Raw genomic sequence first — 27,575 nt, 5'->3', positions numbered from 1 at the left:
ACGAGAGACAGTCACTACGTGGCATGAGCATGAGGTCACGAACGAATTCTTCAAGCTCAATAAAGTCACCTGAAATGACTAGATACAGATCTAAGTTCTACCTTCTGAAGTGTTGTCTTCGGAACACGGCCTGAGTCCGAGTTCTACTGTCTCAGTTACTGGCTTCTGACCAGAACTTGCTAAGTTTCACTATACTCTGTTTTTTTTCATCTGTCCATCCGCCTGTGGTGTTTTTGTATGGTAACACTGCGTCCCGGGCTTTAGATAGTTACGCTTTTTGTAAGTTTCAGGTAAATAAAAGGATATCTGGGTATACATTTGTAACTGAAAAGTGTTTTAATAATTTACTGTATGCGAATTACACCGTTAATATTCGAAATAAGATATTATTATAATCGTTGAATGTAAGCTGAATGTAACTATCTAAAGCCCGGGACGCAGTGTTACCATACAAAAACACCACAGGCGGATGGACAGATGAAAAAAAACAGAGTATAGCTTCAGAGAAAGGGTTCTGAATGGGGAATCGTGAGCTAACCGAAGTGGATGTATTTCTCTGATGTGGGCAAATTTCGGTCTGAACTGGGTCCTATTGAGTTGCTGAATCGTGCAGTTTTGCCTCATCGGTGGCTGTGTTGTGTTTATGAGGAAATCCTTCATTGTTCATAGACAGAGAAAGTTTTCATTTTATGAGGATTGTATTTCATATAGTTACGTTTCGTAATTTCCTGTTTTGAAGAGTCATTTGACTGTATTTGTTTAATCATTTGTTATTCATGTTTTGGGAATTTACTACTTAGGCACAGGTAGAACCTGTGAGGACAAACTCATGTTCCGACCCTCTTAACAACCACAAAAAAGCTATTCTATTGCCTATAAGCGGTTTCAGATCTTGGCCCTAGGCCGATATTTATTAAAGGCCATTTATATAGAACTCCTACCGACGTTCTCACCTCAAACAATATGGCAAAACAAAAACGAAAACACAGATCTTAGAAAGCAATTATCCGAGTTGTGATCTCACAAAAGCCTCTTTTCAGCCGAGGCCGAGAGCTACGAAACTCCACTTTCCTTGTCGTAATCCTTTTGCCCTCCAGCCATATCACGTTCCAGCATCCCTAATCTTTCCCCCCAACCCCTGCCCGATCTCTAACTCAGGACCTCTCCCCCCCTCTTCTACCAAATTTTCCCCAAAACCCGTGAACCCAAAATACGAGTCTCTCTCTCTCTCTCTCTCTCTCTCTCTCTCTCTCTCTCAAGAATATCAGGTAAAAGAGAAAAAGCAAACCACCCAAAGAGATATGCAGAGGTTGTTCAGCAAAGAATTTCAAAGCATCAGCTCCGAAATTCTACTCAAGAGATAATAACTGTATTTATTATGCAAGAGGATATTGCAGAAACGGAGAAAATGCAGATTCAGACACAAAATGAATAATTATGATGAAGGAAGATCAAATATTTATGGAAAAGTTGGTTTTTTATTTTTTAATGTCAGAATTTCTGGAAATGAAAAAAAGAACAACATACCAGAACAGGAAAGAGACATGGGAAAATCCTTATTACTATCAGTATTAAATGAAGGAGAAAACACACCAAACCATCATAGTGATGAAATGCGCAGGTTTAGTTACGAGTAACTCAAAAAGAAAAAATAGAGTACTTAGAAGACTAACCCAAAATGAAAAGAAAATAGATATATAGAATATAAGTGAAACCTGGTATTCCCAAGAGACTGCGATGATGATCAAATAAAAGGGTTCCAAACTTATAGATCAGATAGAAAAAATAGGAATCAAGGGGGAAACCGCAATATATGGGAAAGACAAAAAACAAGGAAAAAATATATGAGAAATATAGTAACTCAGAATGTGAACTAATAGCGGTAGAATTTGAATCTGAAAAATTGATGAACATAGTAATATATAGACCTCCTAATACTAAAGAGTTTGACTAATAATTGAAAAAATTGATGATATATGTAGAAATCACAAGGACTGGACTATTCTCCTATCTGGTGACTTCAACTTTCCTTTCGAGAATGGAAAGAACGAATAGGAGATTGTGGTTGTACTTATACATATAAAAAAGAGAGTAATAGTAGTGCAGAAGATAAGAGGACAATTGAAAAGCTATTAGATATGCTACTAGAATACAACATTCAACAAATAAATCACCTGCCAACAAGAAAGGAAAATACTTTAGACCTAGTATTTGTGAACGAGATGAATTATGTTAAAGAAATAATAGTTTATAATGCGAGTATTTCAGACCATAATGTCATAGAATTAACAGTTCATTCCAAAAGCAAGTGAAAATGAGAGATAAGCAGAAGAAATGAAAAAGTGGGAAGGATATAGGAAAATACAACTTCTACAGTAAAAATATAAAATGGTCAGAAATTAATGAAGAATTAAACAAAGATTGGGATAACATTTTCGTAAGTGATGACATAAGGGTAAATACGGAGATATTATATAAAATATTGGAGATAATAGTGGGAAAAATATATACCGAAGAAGAAAAGTAAACATCATTCATGCATACCAAGAGACAGAAGAATCTTGTTCCAGAAAATCAGAAAGTGGAAAAAGGTCTTGCAAAGAAAAAAATGCATGGAAAGTTATAGAACTAAAAAGTAAGATAGAAAATGCAGAAAAAAAGATTATACAATCAAAAGAAAATGAAAAACGGGACTTGGAAGAAAAAACCCTATTAAATATCAAGCAAAACCCCAAACTATTATACTCATATGCGAAGAAGATGAATAAAAGAAGAATAGAAATAGGCCCTCTGAGAATTGAAGAGATTACGAATGAAAAAAAGGAAATTTGCAACATACTGGCAGAACGATATAAGAGAGAATTCACCCCTAGAATAGATAATGAAGATAATGATATAGAAGTAAGGGATGAAAATAGTGAATATTTAGCTGACATAGATATTGAAGTGAAGCGATATGTGCAGGCTATTAATGAAATTACAAAAATGGAGCTGCTGCAGGGCCTGATGGAATTCCTGCTATTTTGTTAAAGAAAGTAGTTCATTCTATCGCAAAGCCACTTGCAATATTATTAAGACAAAGTGTAGATACAGCAAGATATATATGAGCACAAATTAGCGTATATTACCCCTACTTTCAAAAGTGGATCAAGACTAGAGGCAAGTAATTATAGGCCTGTGAGTCTAACATCACATATAATGAAAGTGTATGAAACAAAGGGTAATGAAGAAAAATATTATGAAACATTTAATAAAAAATAATTTGTTTAATAAAGGACAACATGGTTTCGTACCCGGAAAAAGTACACAAACCCAACTGTTAGTCCACCGTGAAACATATTCAAAAATATGAAAAGCGGAAATGAAACAGATGTGGTTTATTTAGACTTTGCAAAAGCTTTTGATAAAGTAGACCATAATATATTAGCGAAGAAAATTAGAAAACACAATATCGTGGATAAAGTAGGAAGATGGTTAAAAGAATTTTTACACACAGAAAACAGATAGTTATTGCAAACGACGAGGAAATCGGATGAAGCCAAGGTAATATCCGGTGTGCCGCAAGGTACGGTGTTAGCTGCAATACTGTTTGTTATTATGATTGAAGACATAGACAATAATGTTAAGGATTCGGTAGTGAGTAGTTTCGCAGATGACACAAGAATAGTAGAGAAATTACTTTTGTGATGAAGATAGGAACGCTCTACAAAGAGACCTTAACAAAGTATATGATTGGGCAGAGGTAAATAGGATGGTATTTAACTCTGATAAATTTGAATCAATAAATTATGGAGACAGAGAAAGAAAGCTATATGCATATAAGGGACCTAATAATGAGACCATCATCAAATAAGGAAGCAGTTAAAGACCTTGGTGTGATGATGAATGGAGGAACATGTTTATGCAATGATCAAATAGCAACTCTGTTGGCAAAATGTAAAGCAAAATAAAAAGGAATGTTGTTACGGCACTTCAAAACAAGAAAAGCTGAACACATGAATATGCTTTATAAAACATATGTTCGTAGTCCACTTGAATATTGCAATATGATATGGCACCCACACTATCAAAAGGATATTGCACAATAGAGAGTGTACAAAGGTCCTTTACAGCTAGAATAGAAGAAGTTAAGACCTAGACTACTGGGAAAGACTACAATTTTCTTAAAAATTATATAGTCTGGAAAGGAGAAGAGAACGCTTACATGATAATTCAGGCATGGAAAACAGATAGAAGGAATAGCAGAAAATATCATGGAACTAAAAATATCAGAAAGAGCAAGCAGAGGTAGATTAATAGTGCCCGGAAAAATATACCAGGAAAAATAAGGAAAGCACACAGGACATTAATCCACTACGCACCAGCATCGATAATGCAGCGTCTATTCAATGCGTTGCCAGCTCATCTGAGGAATATATCAGGAGTAGCGTAGATGTGTTTAAGAATAAGCTCGCACAAAATATCTAAACTGCATCCCAGACCATCCAAGATTGGAAGATGCAAAATATACCGGAAGATGTACTAGCAACTCTCTGGTAGACATTAGAGGTGCCTCACACTGAGGGACCTGGGGCAACCCGAACAAGATGTAAGGTCTGTAAGGTAAGGTAAGGTCTCTCTCTCATAGTTAACACTATCAGCATTTGTTGCAATGATCTCTCTCCCTCTCTCTCTCTCTCTCTCTCTCTCTCTCTCTCTCATAGTTAACACTATAGCCTTTGTTGCAATGATCTCTCTCCCTCTCTCTCTCTCTCTCTCTCTCTCTCTGGTTTTGTTTTCTCATGGCTAAAACTGTTAGCATTTATATATTATAATGATCCCTCTTACTCTTGCCTTTCTCTCTCTCGCTCTCTCCTCTCTCTCTCTCTCTCTCTCTCTCTCACACACAGAAACACTATGAGCATTGGTTATTGTATTCGTCTTACTTTATCACCTTTCAACTCTCTCTCTCTCTCTCTCTCTCTCTGTAGTACAACAACTGCTACTATAGCTATCTCACTCTAACCTGCCCATTCCTTTCTCTCTTTCCCCTCTGCACCCAACTCTCTCTCTCTCTTTCCTTCCCCAACCTCCCCTCTCTATCTGACCCCAACTCTCTCTCTCTCTCTCTCTCTCTCTCTCTCTCTCTCTGCTCCACCGGTCCTAATTTCCTCCCACTCATTTTGGCAGGTGGCCAAAATTTGACGTCAACTCTCGGCTTTGGCGTCATCCGCAGAAGGACTTTACATTAGAGAGTGCTTTTTGTTTTTTGGTTGGATGCTGCCTCTTTCTCTGATGAGAATGCTTGTACCCTTCTTTCTTCTAGCATGCAACCCCCTCCCCCCACCTCCCTTTATAAAAGCAAGGACAGCGAAAGGAATCAGTTTTCCATGGTCGAATATTCAAATGCATTTACTGCATTTTATTTATGAATAATATATATGATATATATATATATATATATATAGATATTATTAATATATATATATATATAGATATATAATATATATAATATTAGATATATATATATATATATATATTATATTATATATATATATATATATATATATTCATATTGGAGTAGGGAGACGCGTTCTGTCTTTTATCCATTTATTTAACGCCGACGTTTCGTATCACCTTGATGCATTTTCCAGGCTGAAATTGCGATTACACGTCAACTGCGTGGAAGTAATTCTGTGTTTCTGTTTTTATTCAGTTTTTATCTTAACTTATTGAAAAGGTTTTTAATTATGGTGTTTGGTAAACAATGTGTATATCTTTTACTATTTATACGCAATTGATGTGTAATCGCAATTTCAGCCTGGAAAATGTATCAAGCTGATACGAAACGTCGGCGTTAAATAAATGGATAAAAGACAGAACGCGTATAATATATCTATACTATATATATATATCTATATATATATATATATAGTTATATATATGTATGTGCGTATGTGTGTGTTTGTGTGAACATATGTTAATACATGTATACCTATTATAATAAATATATATATATATATATATATATATGCTTACCTATGTATATATAAATATATAAATACATGCATACCTATATATAATATATATATATATATATATATATATATATATATATATATATATATATATGTGTGTGTGTGTGTGTGTGTGTGTGTGTGTGTGTGGTGTGTGTCGATGAATGAACTCCAGCAGGATAAACAGGAGAGACGAGAAACAAACGAGCAAGGAACGAAGTATAGAAGTATAGATCTAATTTGTCCCAACAGTTTCGCCCTGTAACAGTTCTCTCAAAGGTAACTTTATTGACCTAAAAGTGCTTAAGAAAAATATATTTTTCTAAAAGTGATTAGTCAATTCAAGTTTCCAGGATGAGGCTTTGAATGGAGGGCGAAACTGTTGGGACAAATTAGATCTGTATTTTCCTTTCTTCCTCTGTTGTCTCTTCTCTCTCCTTCGTTTTATTGCGGGAGTACATCGATATACTTTATCTTCGTGACCGAAAGAAGAGAATGAAAATGCAAATGTATATATATATATATATAATATATATATATATATATATATATATATATATATATATATATATATATATACACACACACACACACACACACATATATATATATATATATATATATATATATATATATATATATATATATATATATATATATATTATATATATACATATATATCTGTTATTCACTTTGGTAGCGAAAGCCAGAGCGGCAGGCAAACTGAGTTTGGTAACACTTTCTCTCTCTCTCTCTCTCTCGACTGGCAATAGCTCTCTCTCTCTCTCTCTCTCTCTCTCTCTCTCTCTCTCTCTCTCTCTATTTCATTCGGTCATCAAATCAGATTCGGAACTACAAAAATATACATTTATTTAAAAGCAAAGTATTAATTGAATAGCTCAGATTCTTACAGGATGATTAAATGGAATGATAACTCTAAGTTCAGATAACTCAGATAACCCCCGGTAATTAACAGTCTATTCAGTAATTAGTCACACCATTTAACTCTTCTCCAGAATATAGTTCCCCCTACCAGTACAGTTCCCTCCACTAGAACCACCTGTCAGGAGACGGAACATTCTGATAAGCCCGAGAACACAATCAAAAGATCACATAAAAACAGGTTATCTCTTAAACAAATATTCAAATACAATCCAGCCACACTTTGGCTAAAGCACAGTAATTCTTACCCATCTCCGGCCAGTTTCACTTTACTACATAGAAAAACGTTGGCAGAGCCATCCCGGCATCTGCCTTCTCTCCCCGTAACGGTCTCTATGGTTCTGGCTATTACATCTATTATGAACGGACATAGCTCATACGGACGCACGAATTCGCACCCACCGTTCACGCCCTGAAACTGCTCTAATCCAGTTTCAAAGTCACCTTTGACAAACGCCCATAACGACAGGACGAATGTTGACCTGCTTAGGTAAGGATCACACCACCTCAAGACCTATCAGCATTTCTAAGCTGTCGCTCGGACACTCACGTGCTTTGACATCGCTAAAAGCGATTGCAAAGCACGTGACATACAACAATGTCTCATACATATCATATCATAGCATACTATCAGTCTTTATTTGTTACACACACACGCAAACACACACACACACACACACATATATATATATGTATATATATATATATATATATATATATATATATATATATATAAATATAAATTATATATATACTGACATACATACACTACACACACACACACACAACACACACATACATATATATATATAGATATATATATAATATATATATAATATATATATATAATATATTGTACGATAGTCCTATGATAGTTGATTGTGGTCTACGACAGCAAGCCGTGCGTTTTATATGAAGTTTGTAATACTGTTCTCGTTTATCTATTCTTGTTCTTGTTCTTGTTCTTATTCTTCTTCTATTATTGTTATTGTTCAGAAGATAGACCCTATTCATATTGAACAGTCCTACAGCGGCCATTGGGTTTAAATTCCAGCTTCTAAAACTTATGGTGTTCTCTCAAAAAAACTACAGAAGGTACTAGGAAATATGGGAGGAAGAGATTAGTTATTAAAAGACAGAGACAGGTAAACAAATCAATCAATAAATAGATGAAAATATTAATAAATTATTCAAAGTACCAGTCGAATTGTTTTAGGGCAATAATGTATTGCACAATAAGCAATTTGATATTGGAAGGCAGGAAAGTAAAATTCTCCATGCGAGGTCAATAATCTAGATTGTTACCAAAGATGTCATAGAGTACACAAAGATACTTAAGTCAGTAGAGACAATTGGTGGTTGTTACCAAAATTAAAAAGCATGACGTCCATGACGTCATACATTCCAACCAATGGGAACGTGATACCAAAATGATTAACGAATAGCGTCATTTATTTACAAGCTGTGTTCGGAAGGTATATTTTGGCTGGGGCTCATCTGACCGAAACTTGCAACAGATTTCAGGATTCTTGTCGAATGGGAAGGTCTCCCCCTAAAGATAACTAAATTGTTGTTTTTTTAAAAGTTGCCTTTTATCTATATCCAAATTGTCTATCAATTGGGCCATTCGCTCCTTACGGAACATCTAAGCTAGGAAATTAACATCGCGAGATACACCTATTATATGAGATGATACCTTCTTTCTCCTACATACAAAGAGGTGTTCATTCCATTGAAAACTGTAGGACTTCCACCCTTATGAGCAGCTGTAAGAAGCAGTCGCGCGCAAGAGCAGGACAATGCTAAGCAGCCGAACGGCCCTTAAGTCGGTGATTATGAACGTGAATATGAGCCAGGAGAAGTCTAGGGGGGCGTTGACCCCCACCTCCCCCAGCTTCTTGATAAAGCAAGAAAGCGTCAACCCACCGGCACGAAGATCGTCGGAGATCGTTGGAGATCGGCTTGGGACCCAGCCGAAATCTGAGCCATAAATTCGCTTCGGTGACATATTTTTTTTTCTACCTTCTGTGTGTTCCCACCGGGGGGAGAGATCGCAGATGATTGATCAAGATTATGGCGAAGGAATCATCCCTCTCAGTCCTCCGGGGAGGAAGGATTTATGGGAAGTTCCTCTTGTTTCTTTATCGCCTCTTCCCATAGTTTCTTTCCTCTCCTCTTCTGCTCTTCTTCCTCCTCCTCCTCCTCCTCCTCTTCTTCTTCTTCCTTCTTCTCCCAGAAGTTGAGAGACCAGTCGCGAAGATCACGGAATTTTCTCTCTAATTTTCTCCCTCCGTTTTAGACGTGAGAGATATTATTTGTTGCCTGGGCGAGACTGGATAGAGGTCATCGGATTTCAGTTAGGCTGGGAAGGGCATCACTTAAATGTTTAGGTGGTCCGTAAGAAACATTGAAACTTGATGCCAGCAGAGTTGTAAAAGATGCAGAAAAGTGCGAACGTATTATATATGGCAAAACTGAAATAGTAGAACTTCTGGTAATAGCATATGGTTATCAAAACTTTGATTCCTCAAAAAGTATGTAGAATTATATGAAATAAGCTTCGATGGTTGTTATGAGCTAGGTAAAAACAAAGCGAATAGATGAACATACAGAAAATTATTTATATAAACGGATAAACAAACACTAACGAAAACGAAAATCCAATAAAGCAACAGAGCAAGAAAAGCAGCAAATCAAGAAATTTGTAAAGATGTACAATAGCTATTATTTAGCATAGTCCTTTTCGTATATTCATCGTAAATGCAGAAAGTTAATAAACAGTAAATATGAAAATATTGTACAAATAATCAAACAAATGAAACACATTCTTACACAGACAAACCAACGAATTTGGACTCGCAAAAATAAGTCAGGGATTAAACACAGACAACTGAAAGAAGAGACAATTTTAAGTGACATTGTCCTCAAACAATTCGCTGCATGAATTATACACCTGTGTTGGTTCTGGAGGGTGGAAAGGGAGGGAGGGAGCGTGTTGAAGGATGGGAGGGGGCTGTGTGGGGAACCTTGACTCGAAGAAGGAACTCGAGTGATTTTTACTTTTTCTTTTCTCTTTTTTCCTTTTTTTTATTGTCTTTTTCTTTCCTGCTCAAGTGGGTGGATAATATCGTGATGTTCTCGCCCAGAAGAGGTTCTCTCTCTCTACTCCAATTATTTCTTTTATTCGCACAAGAGAAGAAGAAGAAGAAGAAGAAGATAAAGACTTTCTTCAAAATGGTCATTCTGTTTTGATTCATGAAAGAGGCCTTGGTTTATTCTTTAAGTTATTGTTTTGCTTTTTTATTTGTATTTTCGTTTCCTGCTTAAGTTATTTTGATTTTCTGTCTTCCGGGTTTATATGAATTTCGTATTTTTTGTTTGTAAATCCCCTGTTTGTGAATGTCCCCGTTGTAAGTATCTTGTTTGTAAATTTCTTGTTTGTGAATCACTTGATTGTAAATCTCTTGCTTGTAAATCTTTATAAATCTCTTGTTTGGAAATGATAAGAAATAGAGACAATATTTTTCATCATAACTGCCATTTTTTATTCTTATTATATCTATCCCTATCCGGACAAAGATGAATCTAGATACTCTGTTTTTATGGACATATAGTTAAAAGGAGCAAAATACGATTCGAGACATTCCGTTTCCACTGACAGCATTTATCCAGTTACTCATTTATCCACTATTCGTTTCTCCTCCGATACCTCCCTTGCATCACATAAAGGAGTCTACTCCCCCTTGCGAGTTTGATAACAGAGCCAGCCTCATTTAGCCTCATATTTCTGCAGAAAAAAATGAGAAGAAGAAGAAGAAGAAGAAGAAGAAGCTTAAGAACTCGCTCAGTTATGCTGTGCTAATGAGTTGACTTAATGCCAGACCTGCAATAACTGCTCCCAACTTTGGTTTTATGCGATTTGCTAGTTATCGCATTTTTTGCTCTCCCCCTCCCCCCACAAAAAAAAGGAAGAAGGTTACATTAACGCTTTCTTTAAAACGGATTTTTCTTTTTCCATTCTCTCTCTCTCTCTCCTCTCTCTCTCTCTCTCTCTCTCCCGCCTTGTTTGGTTAGGCCTCTCGGTCGGTACCGTTTATTACATCGGAGAGGAGGGATCTAGCTGCTAAGGGTGGGGTGGGGTGGGGTGAGGGTGGGGGGTGGGATAGGATTTTCCAGCCTAAAGAGGAAGAAAGGATGACTAAATCCTTCGCCCCAAGGGGGGGGGGGGTGAGGGTGGCTGCAAACTTTAAACTTGTCTCCACTAATCTCTCTCTCTCTCTCTCTCTCTCTCTCTTCTTGCACACACACATACACTCTTTCTTTTTCCAGTCTAGTCTCTCTCTCTCTCTCTCTCTCTTGCCACACCCAACAATCTTTCTTTTTCCCGTCTAGTCTCTCTCTCTCTCTCTCTCTCTCTCTGCTTCTCAGTAAAACTTCTCATTCAATTTAAATAATTTCAAACAACTGACTGAATATGTCCTCAATTAATCGTTTATAACAATATTAACTCCTGCGTATAAACGAAGTGACTTAAATGCCTCTTTTCGTTTTGTGTCATCGCAGGGGCGTTTTTGTTCCCTTACTTGATAATGTTGGCTGTGGAAGGGATTCCTATCTTCTACCTCGAACTTGCAGTCGGGCAGCGTCTGAGGAAAGGAGCCATCGGCGTCTGGAACCAGGTAGGAACAATCCCTATTAAAGATGTTTTTTTGGGGGGTAAACTTGAAGGAGTCCTCATAAGACAACAAACGTACCTCTATGGTTACAAATATAGTTTAATATCGAATTCACTATACCTTGGGAATAACTTACGCTCGAGGGGGATTATAACTGATATGTGGTATCTGCCCGGGACAAGATTCAAACCGGGGTCTTTGCCTTAGGGATAACTCATACCTAAAGGGAATTATTCTTGATGGGTGCATCTACCCAGGCCAGGATTTAAAACTGGGCCTTTGGTTAAAACACAAGGACATACACAAATTCTAATTCGCAAATATCGTTTATATCCTATTAACTATACCTGGGGAATAACTTACATCTAAGGGGAATTATTCTCGATAGGTGCTTCTGCCCAGGCCAGGATTCAAACTTGGGCCTTGGTTAGGCTACAAAGATCCTGACCACTCGTCTATTAAGGATATTTCTTGCTTAATATCCGTGAATATACAAAGCCACGCTTGTACTAAGGTCTGTGGTCAATAAAATGATCTATCTATCTATCTATTTATCTATCATCTATCTATCTACCAGTAACTTAACATGAAACTAATACCTTTTCTGGTTTCCAGGTGTCTCCTTACTGTGGTGGCATCGGAGTGGCATCAGCCTTCGTGTCCTTTAACGTGGCCCTCTACTACAACACCATCATCGCCTGGTGTCTCTATTACCTAGCGGGAGTGAGTCTGACCCCCCAAACTGTTGTCTTGTTTCTCATTCTCTGTGTAGCTGTGACCGAGCTCACTTGTGTCTCTCTGTCTCTATTTCACAGTGTTCCTTTCACCTTGACGTGGCATCTTCCCTGGATATAAATCTGCAAAACCCCCATCCACTTCTCAGTAACTCTCGACATTTTAAATTGATTTTTTCATGATTCAGTTTTTTTTTTGTAGTTTTCCGTATCTAGATCATCAAGATTTGACTGCTGAACTTGAGAAGTTTTAAAAATCTGGTAATCTAGACGAAGGCAAAACCCACAATTTCCAGTAAATATTAACGTTTTAATTTACATAGGGTTTTATGCCTGTTTTGGGGGATTTCTTTTTTCATCCTTGCTAAGTCTTGGGGATTCGCTTCAGAGCTAAAAACATTCTGAGAAAAATAAAATTTACTTGCTAGGACAGGGAACAATGTTTCTCATGTGTTATTCAGGTGTTCCCTAGTGTTTAAGGAAGGCAGGTATATTAGGTCAGATAGCATTGCCATGTGAAACCTATGACGGCTGAAATTAGCTTATTCTTCGAAGACAAATTTAAGGTCAATGCTGTAGGAAGCAGGTGACGTCAAAGGCAGTGGTATTCCAATGACGAAAGTCTCTATGTTTACCACTACCACAACTATCGTCCCAATTAGAATTGCACTTTCATAGCTATTATTTCTCTCAGCCATAAATTGAGTTGGACAAATCAAGTTTCTTTTACAAAGCAGATGAAGATCATCTATTTTCCGTTTAATGCCTTTTAACTGACGAAATTGACTGAGATTCTACTTACTCCTAGTTATAAAGATTTTCATTGAAATTCTTCAAAGACTTTTTGAATAATTTTCTATTTCTTAAGCTCAAATATGACTTCAAGATTGTTCCTGGTTTCTTGTATTATTCTTGTTCAACTAAAATGTTAACTAAACTAAAAAAATCCTATTTTTGTATTTAAATCCTCAGCTGCATATTACCTTTGGTTATAAATATCCTATGTATAAATATCTTTATATATATTCTTTACAGCTACAATATACAACGAATAAAGATTTTTGTCTCAATTAGGCATGTAAGAGTACCATACTTTGAGTGACTAGGATGAAAATAATGATTTATATCTAGAAACATGTTATTCATTCAAGACTATATTACAGTTTTACCAGTTGCCAAAGCGCGGTTTTCCCCATCGATGTCTTAAGAATTACAAATGAAACTAATCTTTATACAGATGCAGGAGTCATAAATTGTATCTTTTTTTAATAAGTACCCTTGTGCCATAGCAATAAGGACAAAAATAATCTAAGAAGCAGAATAGACAATTAGAGTTCTTTGCTCCTCCTTGTAACAGCCAATCTTATTGGTCAACAGCATACCGTCGAAATCACGTGACTGGTCGCTGCCAACGCTACGAGATTGTGAAGGTTTATATAACGAAAAGTTGAAATTAATCTCGCATTCCTTTTTATTTTTTTTACCATATCTATTGAATTTCGGCTTCTCTTAGCAGGCATGCAATGGCTATTTTGTCTCACCAAAAATATTACTCTGTGCACATTCTTACATTCTTTTTCCTCTTCCTGTAAAAGTTTCCATTAGGAGTGCTACTACACTGGATCTGGAATGTCCGTAGGGCGCCTCTGAGTATTGGAAAAGCGTGTGTGTGTGTATCTTGAGTCGATGCTAGGCATTTGATAAAGGCTTCTTTGGATGCTTCTGGTTGAACATGAAGACACTGCTTGAGCATGCTAAGGTCATGATCTTTGGGGATGGCTGCTAATGCTTTATACATATGACCTTCTGGGGAAAACTACATAGGCTCTGAACACGACTTTTTGGGGAAAGCTGCTAATTCTATGACCTTTTTTGTACACTTTTGGGGAAGACTGTCAAAGGGGTGGCGATCATTTGGGAAACACTGCTAGTTCTAAGACTTTGCTAAGACTGACTGTTAAGCCTATGGCCTTCTGGGATAGCCTCTTAGGACTGAAAGCTTCAGAAAGACTGCTAAAACTTACGATTACGAATGCTATGACCTTTTGCCTTTTGGAAAAGGCTGTTGAAACTACGATCCGTTCAGGAAGACTGACAAGATTCTGGAAAGACTGGAATGGTCCAGATCACTGGAATAGTTCAATACTTAACGCCTGGGCAATGACTAGCTGTCGTCAACCTTTTGAGGGAGCTGGAACCCTCAAAATCGATGGAATGACTCAATATCGAAGGTCTTCAAGATTATCTGCTGGAATTCCTCCAGAAATTTTTCTTTCCAGTCCTCAAAGGAATCATGATCTTAGTATCCTCTAGGTTGCTTGGAAACGGTGCAGTCGCTAGACGTTGTAATTGGTCCTAGTCCCAAAATGACCTCCCCTTTTTTGTAGAGAAAAGTAATTAGTTTCTGATTGATTTCGATACCCTCATCTCAGACCCCTATCCTGCATAGCCAGTGTTATTTTACCAGCGACTTAACAGATCCTTTGGTATAGATAACCTAACCATAACCTTGAAACCTTATTCTCATGTCCATGTGTATTCTTAGCTAGAGGTACGAATCCTTTCATAAAATGTTCAATTTCAACACTTGTATTGTATCTTCTTGTCTGTGATAGTTGTTGTCTCAAATGTTTTTCTCAATTTTCATTTTCAAACATCGCCTCATATGTACATGATTATCGTCTGGTGTTATATGATAACCATTGCTTCTTCATTTACACGTATCTTTTTATGTACATTCTTTATTCTCGTTTATGTGTGTGCAATTGTGATGCGAAGACCCTCTGTCTCCGCATTCTTTTCATTAAGATCTGCTTCGTTCTCTGCACATTAATCTTCTCTCTCTCTCTCTCTCTCTCTCTCTTCTCTTTTCTTTCTTTTCTTTGTTCTTACGTGTCCTAATGTTGTTGTGTATGCTCTCTCGTTAGCCATTTTCCTTTTTTTTTTAATGAATGTAGACTCCTGTTCAGAATTATGTTTCACATTTCTTTTCATAGCATTCTTTCATTGTTCTATATTTGTTTCTGTCTTATGCACCAGAAGTTTCTTCCTGTATGTTCTTCAGCTTCACAGTTATTTCCATTTATTTTGTTTGTTTTCGAAGTTCAGTCTATAAATAAGTTTACTTTTTGTAAATTCCCTTTGGTTTTGTTTACGTCTTGTAGCGATTTCTTCTACGTATCCATCTATTGTTTCAGTTGCTTCCATTTTCTAAATTTCTTTTTTCTTTCAAGATTTTACTTTTTCTTCAGTGTTTATCAGTTCTTGCATTTACCAAATCTATCTGCATTCTCCTCCACAACTTTAATTTTGTGGCGGTTTTAAAATGACGAGTCCCAGTTTTCTCATTCTCTTTTGGCCTATTTAGAATGCAACAATTCCTGCATTTATTTTATCCATTTATATCCCTGTCTTTACAAAATTTCAATTATATCACAAGACTCACTGTTAAAATTACCAATTATTCTCACTTTTTTCATCTATACTCTATGCCATTTATGATTTCATTTTCTGTACAAGCCAAAAATATAGGATACTCTAATCACTTATCACTGGAATTATCATTCGTAAGTGTTGCTATAATACTATCAGCTTATATGTTACTATCCTCCAAATTATTGTTACAGTATATTTCTTGTGTTTATCACCTGTTTGTCCAAGAATCTAGTAACTTTTTTTTTACCTTGTACAATCCGATACCCTAAATCCTTGGATTTCCCTCAGATTTTATCAAAATTCCTTTCTTTACATCCAAATTATTGCAGCCTTTTCCCCGTGTTTATCAATTGTTTGTCTGAGAATCCGAAGCCTCTCTTCACCCTATACATTCCAATATCCTGAATCCTCCATTTCCCTCCAGATCTGATCTCTGTCTCTGACACACTACCTGCGTGAGGTACTTACCAAAGCACCGCTTTCCAGAAACGGGAGTACCCACGGAAGTCTGAATATACCCATTTTTTCATTTCCTCCTCTCTTGATTTAGAGTAAATAATTTAGGCTCTAGATTGGCTAAATCACAGAGCTTTTTAGCGCCACTCTCGTCACCAGTATTTGCGGTTATATACCATCTTTAAGTGCACCAGTTTTCCCTACGTTTGGTTTCTTTTGGAATGATGATATTTGCTTTTTTGTTTCTATGCCATTGACATGCAGTGGCACTTTCTGTTCATAGTTTTGCATGCGATGAGGAAAGGTTTATTTGTGTGTATGGGTATACAGCTATACTTTCTTATATGCATTAGATTACACACACACACACACACACACACACACACACACAAACACACACACACACACACACACACACACACATATATATATATATATATATATATATATAATGTCATGGTCCCTTTTGGGTTCAACATGTTCTTTAATACTAGATCGGAACAGAAAATCTGGCAGTAATCGGGATAGACAGTGAAGGAAGGAGCTAATCCATATTAAATGTTGACCTTAAAACTAGTTTATTCAGAAAATTTACAAACGCGTCAGTAAATAAGCGGACATTAAATATAGTAATTACTAAAGCTAGTACATATATGACAAAATCAATAAACAAATCACATGGACAGAAAAAAAATAATTACATATAACAGAGTATGTATTTTATTCATGTGAAACATAAGACTTCAATAATTAAATCTGAGTTTTCAGAAAAAAGGGAAAGCCATAATCTTATTTACCAAATAACAATCATTACTGGAGACTTGAGGACAACTGTTACTTCGTCAGTAAACTAAACCATTATATACAGACATTATTACAATCACTATGAACCTCATTACAATACAGTTAAAAGTTTATGCTAGTTTTGAACAGTGAAATTCATTATCAGTGACTACAAAAATAAACATACAAAATTACATACACCAACAATCAGTAGGTAACTTTTAAAACTTTACAAAACAAAGCTTTAGTCAAAATATATACATGAAAGACAGACAACAGGGGCAACATGACATTAACAAAAAAGTCATGAAAACAATGTAATCAACGTACTTGACAACATCAACATTACTGAAAAAGCTTAGGTAAAAAACACGACATTAAGTAATGGATGAATGGATGACACTCCAGGCACACAAGGAAAATGTGACACAGCAGCTGAAACTGCAAACACAGATGAAGCAGCAAATTCAGGTGAAACTGCACATAGTACAGAAGAGGCAGAACACCCAGAAGAGGCTGCACGCACAGAAGAAACAGTAAACTCAGGTAAGGCTGCACACACATGAAATGGCAAGCTCAGGTGAGGCTGCACTGAAAGAAGAGGCTGCACATAGAGAAGAGGCTGCACACACAGATGAAGCAGCTAACTCAAGTGAGCCTGCACTCACAAAAGAGGCTGCACACACAGGTGATGCTGCAAATACAGAAGAGGCGGCACACAGGGATGAAGCAGCTAATCCAGGTGAGGCTGCACATGAAGAAGTGGCTGCACACACAGATGAGGCTGCATACAAAGAAGAGACTGTGCAAACAGATGAAGCAGCAAACTCAGGTCAGGCTGCAAACACTAAAGAGGTTACATACACAGATGAGGCTGCAAACACAGGAAAGAAAGAACATACAGATGAGGCTGTACACACAGAAGAGGTGGCGCACACAGATGAGGCTGCACACATAGGAGAGACTGCACACACACAAAAGAGGCTGGACACAAAAAGGCTGTGCACACAGAGGAGGCTGCACAAAGAAGAGTATCCACATACAGGAGAGGCATACACAGAGATGAGGTGGCACACACAGATGAAGCAGCAAACTCTGGTAAGGCTGCACTTATAGAAGAGGCTGCACATGCAGAAGATGCTTCACACTCATATAAAGCAGCTAACTCAGGTGAGGCTCCACACACGATGAGGCTGCACACACAGATGATGCTGCATGCACAGGAGATGCTGCTTGCACAGATGAAACAGCAAACTCAGGTGATACTGCCCACACAGCAGAGTCTGCACTCAGAGATGAGGCGGCAAACACAGATGAAGCCTCAAACTCAGGTGAGGCTTCACACACAGAAGTGGCTGCATATACAAATGACGCTGCACACACAGGAGCTGCACGCATAAATGAGGCTGGACCTAGAGATGAAACAGCAAACTACGGTGACGCTGCACACACAGAAGATGCTGCACGCACAGAAGCTGCACTCACAAATGAGGCTGCGCACACAGAAGAGGCTGCACACACAGATGAAGCAGCAGACTCAAGTGAGGAGGCAGCACACAAGGAAAAGGCTCACACACAGATGAAGCAGCAAGCTCAGGTGATCCTGTACACAAAGCTGAGGCTGCAAATACACAATAGGCAGCACTCACTTGAGACTGCATATACAGATAAAAAAGTGATCTAAAGAGAGGATGCACCCACAGATGATGCTGTAAACACACATGAGGCTGTACACACAGATGAGGCTGCTAATACAGATGAGGTTGCACATGCAAATGAGGCTGCAAACACAGATGAAGCTGTACACCCAAATGAGGCTGCAAACACAGATGAAGCTGTACACCCAAATGAGGCTGCAAACACGAGAAGCTGTACCCAAAATGAGCTGAAACAAGATGAAGCCCCCCTTGCAAACCCCAAAATGAGGGCTGCAAACACAGATGAAGCTGCACACCCAAATGAGGCTGCAAACACAGATGAAGCTGCACACCCAAATGAGGCTGCAAACACAGATGAGGCTGCAAACACTTTTAATGGTCCAATATTCGCATGCCTCCAGTGAAGCCCATAATGGGTGCAATCATACAACAAAATATAACCATCAAATGTGAAAGATTATTCAATGGGGATAAATAAACACTGACAAAAAATCACCAGAACATCATAAATATGCATAAACTCCCTGCACAAAAAAAAAAGCCACACAATTACACTTACTAAACAATATCCAGAACAATCGCACCAGTAACGAAAGAAAACAACACATCTGTGCTTGCAAAGTGGGCTCAAAAAATAGAGGAGAGGATAAAAAAGAAAGAAAATCCTAACCAATTACAAGGTAATGATTAATTTAATATTCCAAAGGTCTCCTCAATAAATTAAAGTTTCAACTTCATGTTTATAGCTAATGAAGAGGGCTGGGATAATAGGTCCTGGACAGCAGTACTCCCCAGAAATGCTATGAGGAAAAAGGATCCACCTTACCAAAAATCAGAGAGGTCCCTCTGACAGGCACAGAGTCACAGAAGCGCAGATGAAAAATTAAATGATTCCTTCAAGCTGCAAAGAAGGACGGACCCAATGGCTGCAGCCCTTCCTCAAGGGCAGGTAATCCAAAATGTATATATTATAATAATTGCAGCAGCCGTGGTAGGAAACTCAATGACCTCTCGAGGCGATGGCTCAGAAGACAGACGAAGCTGCAATCACAATCACAGGAGAAGCTGAAAACAAGGGCGAAGCTGCAAGCATGGGTTAAGCTGCAAGTATGGGTGAAGCTGCATACACAGATGAGGCTGCACACACAGATGAAGCTGCAAACTCAGGCGAGCTGCTGAAACAGAAGTATGCGATCCCTTCACTGGCTCAGGTACCCATACCTGAAGCTAGTCTCATGTTGACTTGTCAGTGCTCTGTCTGAAGCATTCAGACGCAGGCCGACGGACGACACCTCACCTACATAAAAGCCTGAACAAGACAATAGGTGAAACAACCCTTACTGAGGAACGATCGGACGACGATTGCCCCAGTAGAACAACCGCAAAACCTTACATATATATATATATATATATATATATATATATATATATATTATATATATATATTTAATGCATGCATGAAGGTATGTAAGTATACCTATACGCACACATTATCTGTACTATTATTATTTTCTTAGGTATCACCATTTGTCCTTGAGCAATATTAAGAAATGGTGTACTGAGTTTTCAATGAATAATTAAATAGTACCTTTAGCAGTAAATTGTACATACGTATAATGTAATCTTACAACTGTGATTATCATTGTGTATATAAACGAAATTCGATCAACAAGAAACACGCAGACAAAACAGAAATATTTTGAAATCTGTTGTCTTGATTTCAGATGAGAGTTGTAATGGGTGAGATTTTACACTCGATAAATCTGACATTATTTTTATTATTATTGTTGATGTCATTATTATCTACCATTCTTATCAGGATCGACATATTATTATTATTATTATTATTATTATTATTATTATTATTATTATTATTATTATTATTATTATTATTATTATTATTATTATTTCATTTCTACATCACTTCAAGATCGAACGCAGAACTTAAAAAATAACCTCTAATCTATCTCACCTACATAGCTACATGAATGAGTTAATTTCCATTATTATTATTATTATTTTCATGAAAGTAATTTTGGTGACTTCTTTCTAATTAAGTTTGTACAGATACAAAATGTTTACTTGAAAACCAGCACATTTAAGATTTAACTCTTCATTTTTTGGAAAGCGTCAATATACATTTTTGACAGCACGAGAAAAATAACGAATCTAATGTATAAACAAAACCAGAGGGATACGCCCTTTATGTATCAACAAGGTAAGTTCATTCAAGAACAAATTCTCAACATTATTGTATAATTATACAGTTTCTGTTCTTTAATTACAAACAAATTAGGAACAAATTTACCTTATAATTATGATTAAAACACTTACTACAGAGGTATAATGCTTCCAGCTATTAATCTGTTAGGAAACTATAAGACAGTTTTACAGAATTAATTTCCTTAAGCTAAATTGATACTTCAAAGCTATCGCCGATTTCTTTTAGTTTCCAATAAATTGATTCTAAATACACCGTCGTTCAGGGGAGAACTCTGTTTTTCACAGGTAATAAAAATGACAATTGATCTCTACAGGAATTAACGAAATATGCACTTGTATGTACAAATCATTTTGTTCATACACTCAAAGAAGCTGGGCAAACATATTTGTTTACATCAAATCGTATACATCCTATATATATAAAAGCTTGCACCAATTGTCATTATATACAATGAAATACATACTATGTATAAGAACTATGTTCATAATTGAATGACGCATTTATGTTTTGTATGTGTATACGTATACACATCACTTTCATCAAATTGCTATAGATACCTAATAGGGGCACTGAAAGTACCACGGGGCATTTATGAGACTCACTCTGAATATGCCCGAATAACACTCTTGTTGCTTTACATCAACTTTACTCCTGACAGAGTTTCCGAAGCCCTTTGCCCTGGTCCTTTTGTCCGATGGAGTACTTCGGCAACGGATCCTACAGAGAAGTCAAGGAGTGTGAGGTAAGTGCTTCGGGAATGAACGGTTGTTAGCTGTGGTTAATTAGAGTCGTATCGTAGACACCTAACCTAAATCAGTAGGTGCTATGTACCAATTTTTATATATTAATTTTTATTACTAGATCATAAATGAACAGTTATTTTGAGAGGCTGATAAACACCACAGATTTCTAATCTAGATCAGTATGTTACTCCTAAGAGTCATCGTAACATTTAACAGGTACAATATCCATTTTTTACTAAATTATAAAATACTTTTACAACTGGATTATCTTTCTGAAGTGATAGTGTCTTTTAGCTCTTATTGCTCTTGTTCTTTACTTCATAAGGTTGAATTCAAAGTGGTGGGGACACTATTTTTTTGCCAGATTTGTCTGCCAGATAACTTTCATGAATGAAATCACATTTCCTGACACAATGAAACTATTCTTTCATAAAAATGAGTTATCAATGGATTTTGTCTAATGTAAGAAATAATCAGATACAGATGAACATTTTCTTTTTATCGCTGATATCAACAAATGCCAGCTACGCTACAACCTTCTGAAATCAAGGTCGATAAAAAAAGGTATTCCGAATTAGAAAACTCTAAATTTCTCCCGGCGAAATGTGTTTACTCGGTCCTTCTTCCGCAGAGGAGCAGTCCGACAGAGTACTTCTGGTACAGAGAGACCCTCGAAATTTCGTCGGACATCAACCATCCGGAGAAATTCAATTGGAAAATTGCCATATGTCTACTCATGGCCTGGTTTCTCACCTATCTGTGCATGGCCAAGGGCATAGCATCCTCAGGGAAGGTGAGTCTCGGTAACCTTCAGTAGGAAACCTTCTCTTCCGAAAGTCTAGGTAACCTTTTAGGAGACATATTCTCTCGAAAGTTCATGATTTCATTTGCTACTTCTACCATCACTACTACAATAACATACGCTCTTAATCTTCCTACTCTGTTGGCTACTTTGAAACAGCTCTCAGGCATATCCTACTCTCGTCACTGGAATTCCTTCACAAATCATAAAAAATGATGCAATAGAATTGATATTACTACAACAACAACAACAACAACAACAACTACTACTACTACTACTACTACTACTCTACCGCCACCAAGCTTTTTTATGCCCTTATTCTGTTACTAAGTCGGGTACTTTGCTATAGCTCTTAGACCTATCCTATACTCGTCAACAGAAATTCATTCACAAAACACACAGATACACACACACACACAGACACACATAAAACGACAGTAAAACAGACATGAATTTTTTTTCAAATGTCTAAGTTTGTTTATGTCTTCCCATTTCGTTGCTGGTATAATTGTTATAGTTTAGGATCTTAACTCTTTTTTTTTTTAAACTAATTTTTATCACATTTATTCAGCTTTCTTTTTATTTTATCTTGATTTCATATCATGTGCTTCTATGGATAGGAAATTTGTAGTCATCATTTTATTCTCTACGTTTCATCACCTTTCTCTCCACCTCTCCCGTTCAGACTGATTTTCTCCTTACTTCCTGCAGGTCCTCCTGATGGAGGAATGACACCATCAGGAAGGATTCCTGAAAAGAAAAAAAACGATTGTTGCCCCGATTTAAAGAAAAGGGAAAGAAAAACCTTGTCCTAGATAAGGCTGACATTTAATTAGCTGCCTTGGAAGATTCCTCGATAAGATGGTTGTATGATTGCATTTAGACGCTTTGAACGTCTTCTCTCTCTCTCTCTCTCTCTCTCTCTCTCTCTCTCTCTCTCTCTCTCTCTCTCTCAAATCAGTAGCAATTTTCGGCCATTCTTCCCCACTTCATACTTCATGCTTATTACCACATCAATTTCCATGTTTCCATGACGAACGATTTCTGGTAGTGTTAGTAAACATCTGTAAAGGTTTCGCCAACGTCGTATGCAAACAGTATCCTCCAATAATGAACCTGTCACTTACCTGTGTTGTTATAAACACATGCTCAGCTTTCTGATCCTTCAGCACCACGGACATACTTGTGGGGAATGTTAACACGAATCCGTCTGAATTTTAACATGAATGAACGTTTGCTGCACAAACAATTCTAATCTCCACTATAAGAGAAATACGAGGCTGAAAATTAACATGAATTAACGTTTGTCAAATAAACAGCTCTAAATACAAAACAAAATACCGGGCTAAATTTTAACATGACTTAACGTTTCACGAACAGTCAACTCTAACTATTCATTACAATATTTTGACGACACTTTAGACGACCTATCCAAGAGTTTTAACTCTGAATAGCGTTGTACATCTTCGAAAAGTCAAAGTCTATTGATCCTACGCCGGTATCACGGAGCGTTCGTACTTATTCCTCTCTCAGGCGGGCGGGTAGAAGGACAATGACCCTGTAGTTCTCCCTCGTTCAGATTCAAAACCCACTGAGCATAAAGCATTACTTTTGAATCCCTTTCGTCGTCAAGACAACGGATCGAACGATACGAAGGCTTCGTGACCCTGTAGTTCTCCCTCGTTCAGATTCACCACCAGTTTAACGTAATACATTACTTTTGGATTCCTTTCCTCGCCAAGACAACGGACTGTCACGATACGAAAGCTTAGACCTCAAAACAAAAGCGGTACGCAGAATTAAGAAAGAATATGAAAGTATTTAGATTCTCCAAGGGACTGCACTTTGGGCCTTCTTTCAAGTTCGATGTCAAGCCATCACTGCTTTGCCTTCCTACTGTTCCTGTTAACATGGTTGCACTACAACTGACTCATTATTCTTTATTCTAACGATCTGTTCACTGATTTTAATGTTGGCTGTGATAATTTAATGTTTATGGATTGCTTAATAAAGCTATTTAAAAATGGCTGTAGTTTCTTCTTTTGTTTATAATAGTTAAATCTCTCCTCTTGATTTCTTAATGAGAATATTTCGAAACTGCTGATCGCACTGTTCCCCGTCCTCTATCATGTGGATGCTTACACATCCGTCAACGAAATTGGGAGGGTATAATTTTTTTTTTTTTACCCATGGCTTTGTATGTTCTCAGAGATTATCTCCAGAATGAATGAGCGGACATGCTCAAGTTTTGGTGCTCATTGTTATACAAACATTATACATTACTGACTCCACATAGCCCACCTCACCTTCATCAAATTCAAGCGTTCACAATGAACATGTTATCACGTTCTGTGCCATATGATGTTTTTTATACGTTTTTATCCATCTGTTCCCTGCCGTGTATTCTCGTTTTCCTCGTCAAAAAGAATACGCCTAGATTTCATCTTATTTTATTTTCGAAACACCGAAACTACCGCCATCAGTCCGTGAAGGATCGGACTGCGACGTCCCTTAAATTTCTCGAGTTCTGGACTCAGGAAAGTCTTATTGCAGTTGGTGACATCTAATGAAATTTTATGGCCTTTTGATGACAAAGTCGATAACTGGGATTCCGAGTCCAGCAGCTCTCCGTAATATGGAATGACTTGATTTTATTTATTGTTTTATGAGCGAGTATTAGCATGAGTAATGTTCTCCTGACGATGTAAAAGCAAGGACTGTATGTCGTACTAGTATTTTTATACTTGTTACTTGTCCACTGCTTTTTCTACACTATACGTAAAGAGCGTTATCCATCTATCTATCTAAATATCTATCTATCTATCTATCTATATATCTATCTATCTATCTATCTATGTTCTTCAATCTCGTTCTTATTAGCATTATCATCATTACTAACGGAAAAGGGAAATCGAACATATTCCCGAAAGCTCTCTGTTCAGTTATGAACAAAGAGCTTTCCACATAATTGTGGATTTATTTCATTATTATTATTATTATTATTATTATTATTATTATTATTATTAGATACTCATAATAGCATAAGTCTTGATATGGAGAAAACAAACCCACAGATATGTTTACGTACGTGTATTGAATGATAAATGTTTCCAGAAAGCTTTCGGGAAGCTGTTCGATTCCCCTCTTCAGTCGAGCAATTCCCGAAAGTTTTCTGGAAAGATTTATCTTTCAATATATGTACGTATACATAATTGTGGATTTGTTTTCTCCCATTATTATTATTATTATTACTTATTATTATTATTTTATTATATTATTATTAGAAAAATTATTATTATTATGTAAACCCAAAGAGGGAAAGGTAACAGCATCTGTCGTCTTCCAGGTTGTATACGTGACGGCCACTTTTCCATACCTTGTACTGGTCATCTTCTTCGTGAGAGGAATTACCCTGAAGGGAATGGAGGACGGACTCAAGCATCTGATTACGCCCGACGTGAGTAGGAGGAGTCCTTCGATTCCGGGTCTCTCTCTCTTGGGTTGGAGTTCTCGTTGTTCAAAAGGAAACTGATCTTCCTTTTGTTTGTTCTCCTTGGCAGATTTCGTTCAAACCAGTTAGAAATAGGGTATGGGTATTTATTCAGTTTCCGGAGGCAGTTTTGTACTAGAGAAAAAGCTGGATGATTGGTGATATATATATATATATATAGATATATATATATGTACATATATATATATATATATATATATAGTATATATATATATATATATATATATATATATATATATATATATAGTATATATATATATATATATATATATATATATATATATATGTATATATATATATATATATATATATATATATATATATATATATATGTATATATATATATATATATATATATATAGAGAGAGAGAGAGAGAGAGAGAGAGAGAGAGAGAGAGAGAGAGAGAGAGAGAGAGAGAGACGTGTTATGAATATGTAATTTTCATGCACCTTCTCCATGGAAGAGAAAGAAGAAATATTACGAAGGTAAGTTTTCGCTGATAGGTTGAAGAAACGATGGGAAAATTCTGAGAGATTCTTGATATAACAAAGAAGTCATAGTACATCAGAGCTTTAAACATCACAAAGAGGTCATAAAACATCGGAGCTTTAAACAGTCGACGAAGACGCCACCGAAAATAACTATTCAATTAATTCATAAGCTTCGTGAGCCGTTCGATAAATAAATCACTAATGTTTCCTCCGAACGCCAAGATCCAGCTTTGTCTACGACATCAAAGAGCAAAGGTTTCTGTTATTCTTGTCCTCTTTTAGTCCGAAGTCTGGCATCGAGGCAGGCAATCGGACACGCTTAAAGTATCGACTGAGCGTAGCTTCTTTATTTTTATTTTTTTTGTCTTTTTTTATGATCTCGATCAGGCCGATGGGTAAGTAGAAAATCGTACCGTAAAGTTCATCCTTTCCAACATTAATAGCCTTTTCCCATTCCGAGCCGCGTTCAGTTGCCAAAGGTCAGTGGATGATTCAGGATTGGACTCATTCTCGGAATGAAATGACGGTGCTACTTTTACTGCGATGCTTTTTCTTGGACGTGTCTGGCTGTGATGCAAAGATTGGACTTTGTTTACTTTTGTTTATTCAAGAGCTGCAGTATACCCATCAACTCTTAAAATCAGTTTCGTGGTTTAAGTTGTAAGTGTTTTTTTCGTCACAAATTAATAAATTTTTTTAATATAATCTAGAAAAAACCCCGTAAACTCCTTGATAAATCAATAAGAAATTAAACACACAAATAGATGCAGTGATGTATACAAGGGGCGCAGAATTATTAAATGCATCAATAAAGGATATTCCATATGTATATATATACATAATTATATAATATATACTAATATATAAATATATATATATATATATATATATAATATATAAATCAGGCTTTGATTCAAAAGAAAAACCACGAAGTAAAATTCTCTGAGATCTTAGGTAGAAGTCTTGCTTCCATGTATTTTCGAATGCGAATATCTTTAACGAAAAAAGCAACATATCCATTATAATAATATTTTGATCATATATTATGTAATATTATGTAGCCCTCTTGAAGAATTCAATTTAGAAAAAAAAAGAAAGCATGTTACGTATATTTCAAGGGTAC

General features: G+C 36.6%; 1 protein-coding gene across 6 annotated transcripts in view; it reads left to right on the top strand.

The window, feature by feature from the left end:
• Positions 1 to 27,575, top strand: part of LOC135224491 (sodium-dependent neutral amino acid transporter B(0)AT3-like) — a 194,512-nt gene that overhangs the window by 139,923 nt on the left and 27,014 nt on the right. For all 6 annotated transcript variants that reach the window (XM_064263497.1, XM_064263501.1, XM_064263499.1 and 3 more), the window contains 5 exons: positions 11,502 to 11,617; positions 12,230 to 12,337; positions 21,563 to 21,646; positions 22,279 to 22,440; positions 25,796 to 25,906. In XM_064263497.1, coding sequence (XP_064119567.1) covers positions 11,502 to 11,617; positions 12,230 to 12,337; positions 21,563 to 21,646; positions 22,279 to 22,440; positions 25,796 to 25,906 — 581 coding nt within the window. The remainder of the gene's footprint in view (positions 1 to 11,501; positions 11,618 to 12,229; positions 12,338 to 21,562; positions 21,647 to 22,278; positions 22,441 to 25,795; positions 25,907 to 27,575) is intronic.

The sequence above is a fragment of the Macrobrachium nipponense genome, chromosome 12 (assembly GCF_015104395.2).
Source record: "Macrobrachium nipponense isolate FS-2020 chromosome 12, ASM1510439v2, whole genome shotgun sequence".
NCBI lineage: Eukaryota > Metazoa > Arthropoda > Malacostraca > Decapoda > Palaemonidae > Macrobrachium > Macrobrachium nipponense.
This window is presented reverse-complemented; position numbering and strand designations above follow the sequence as displayed.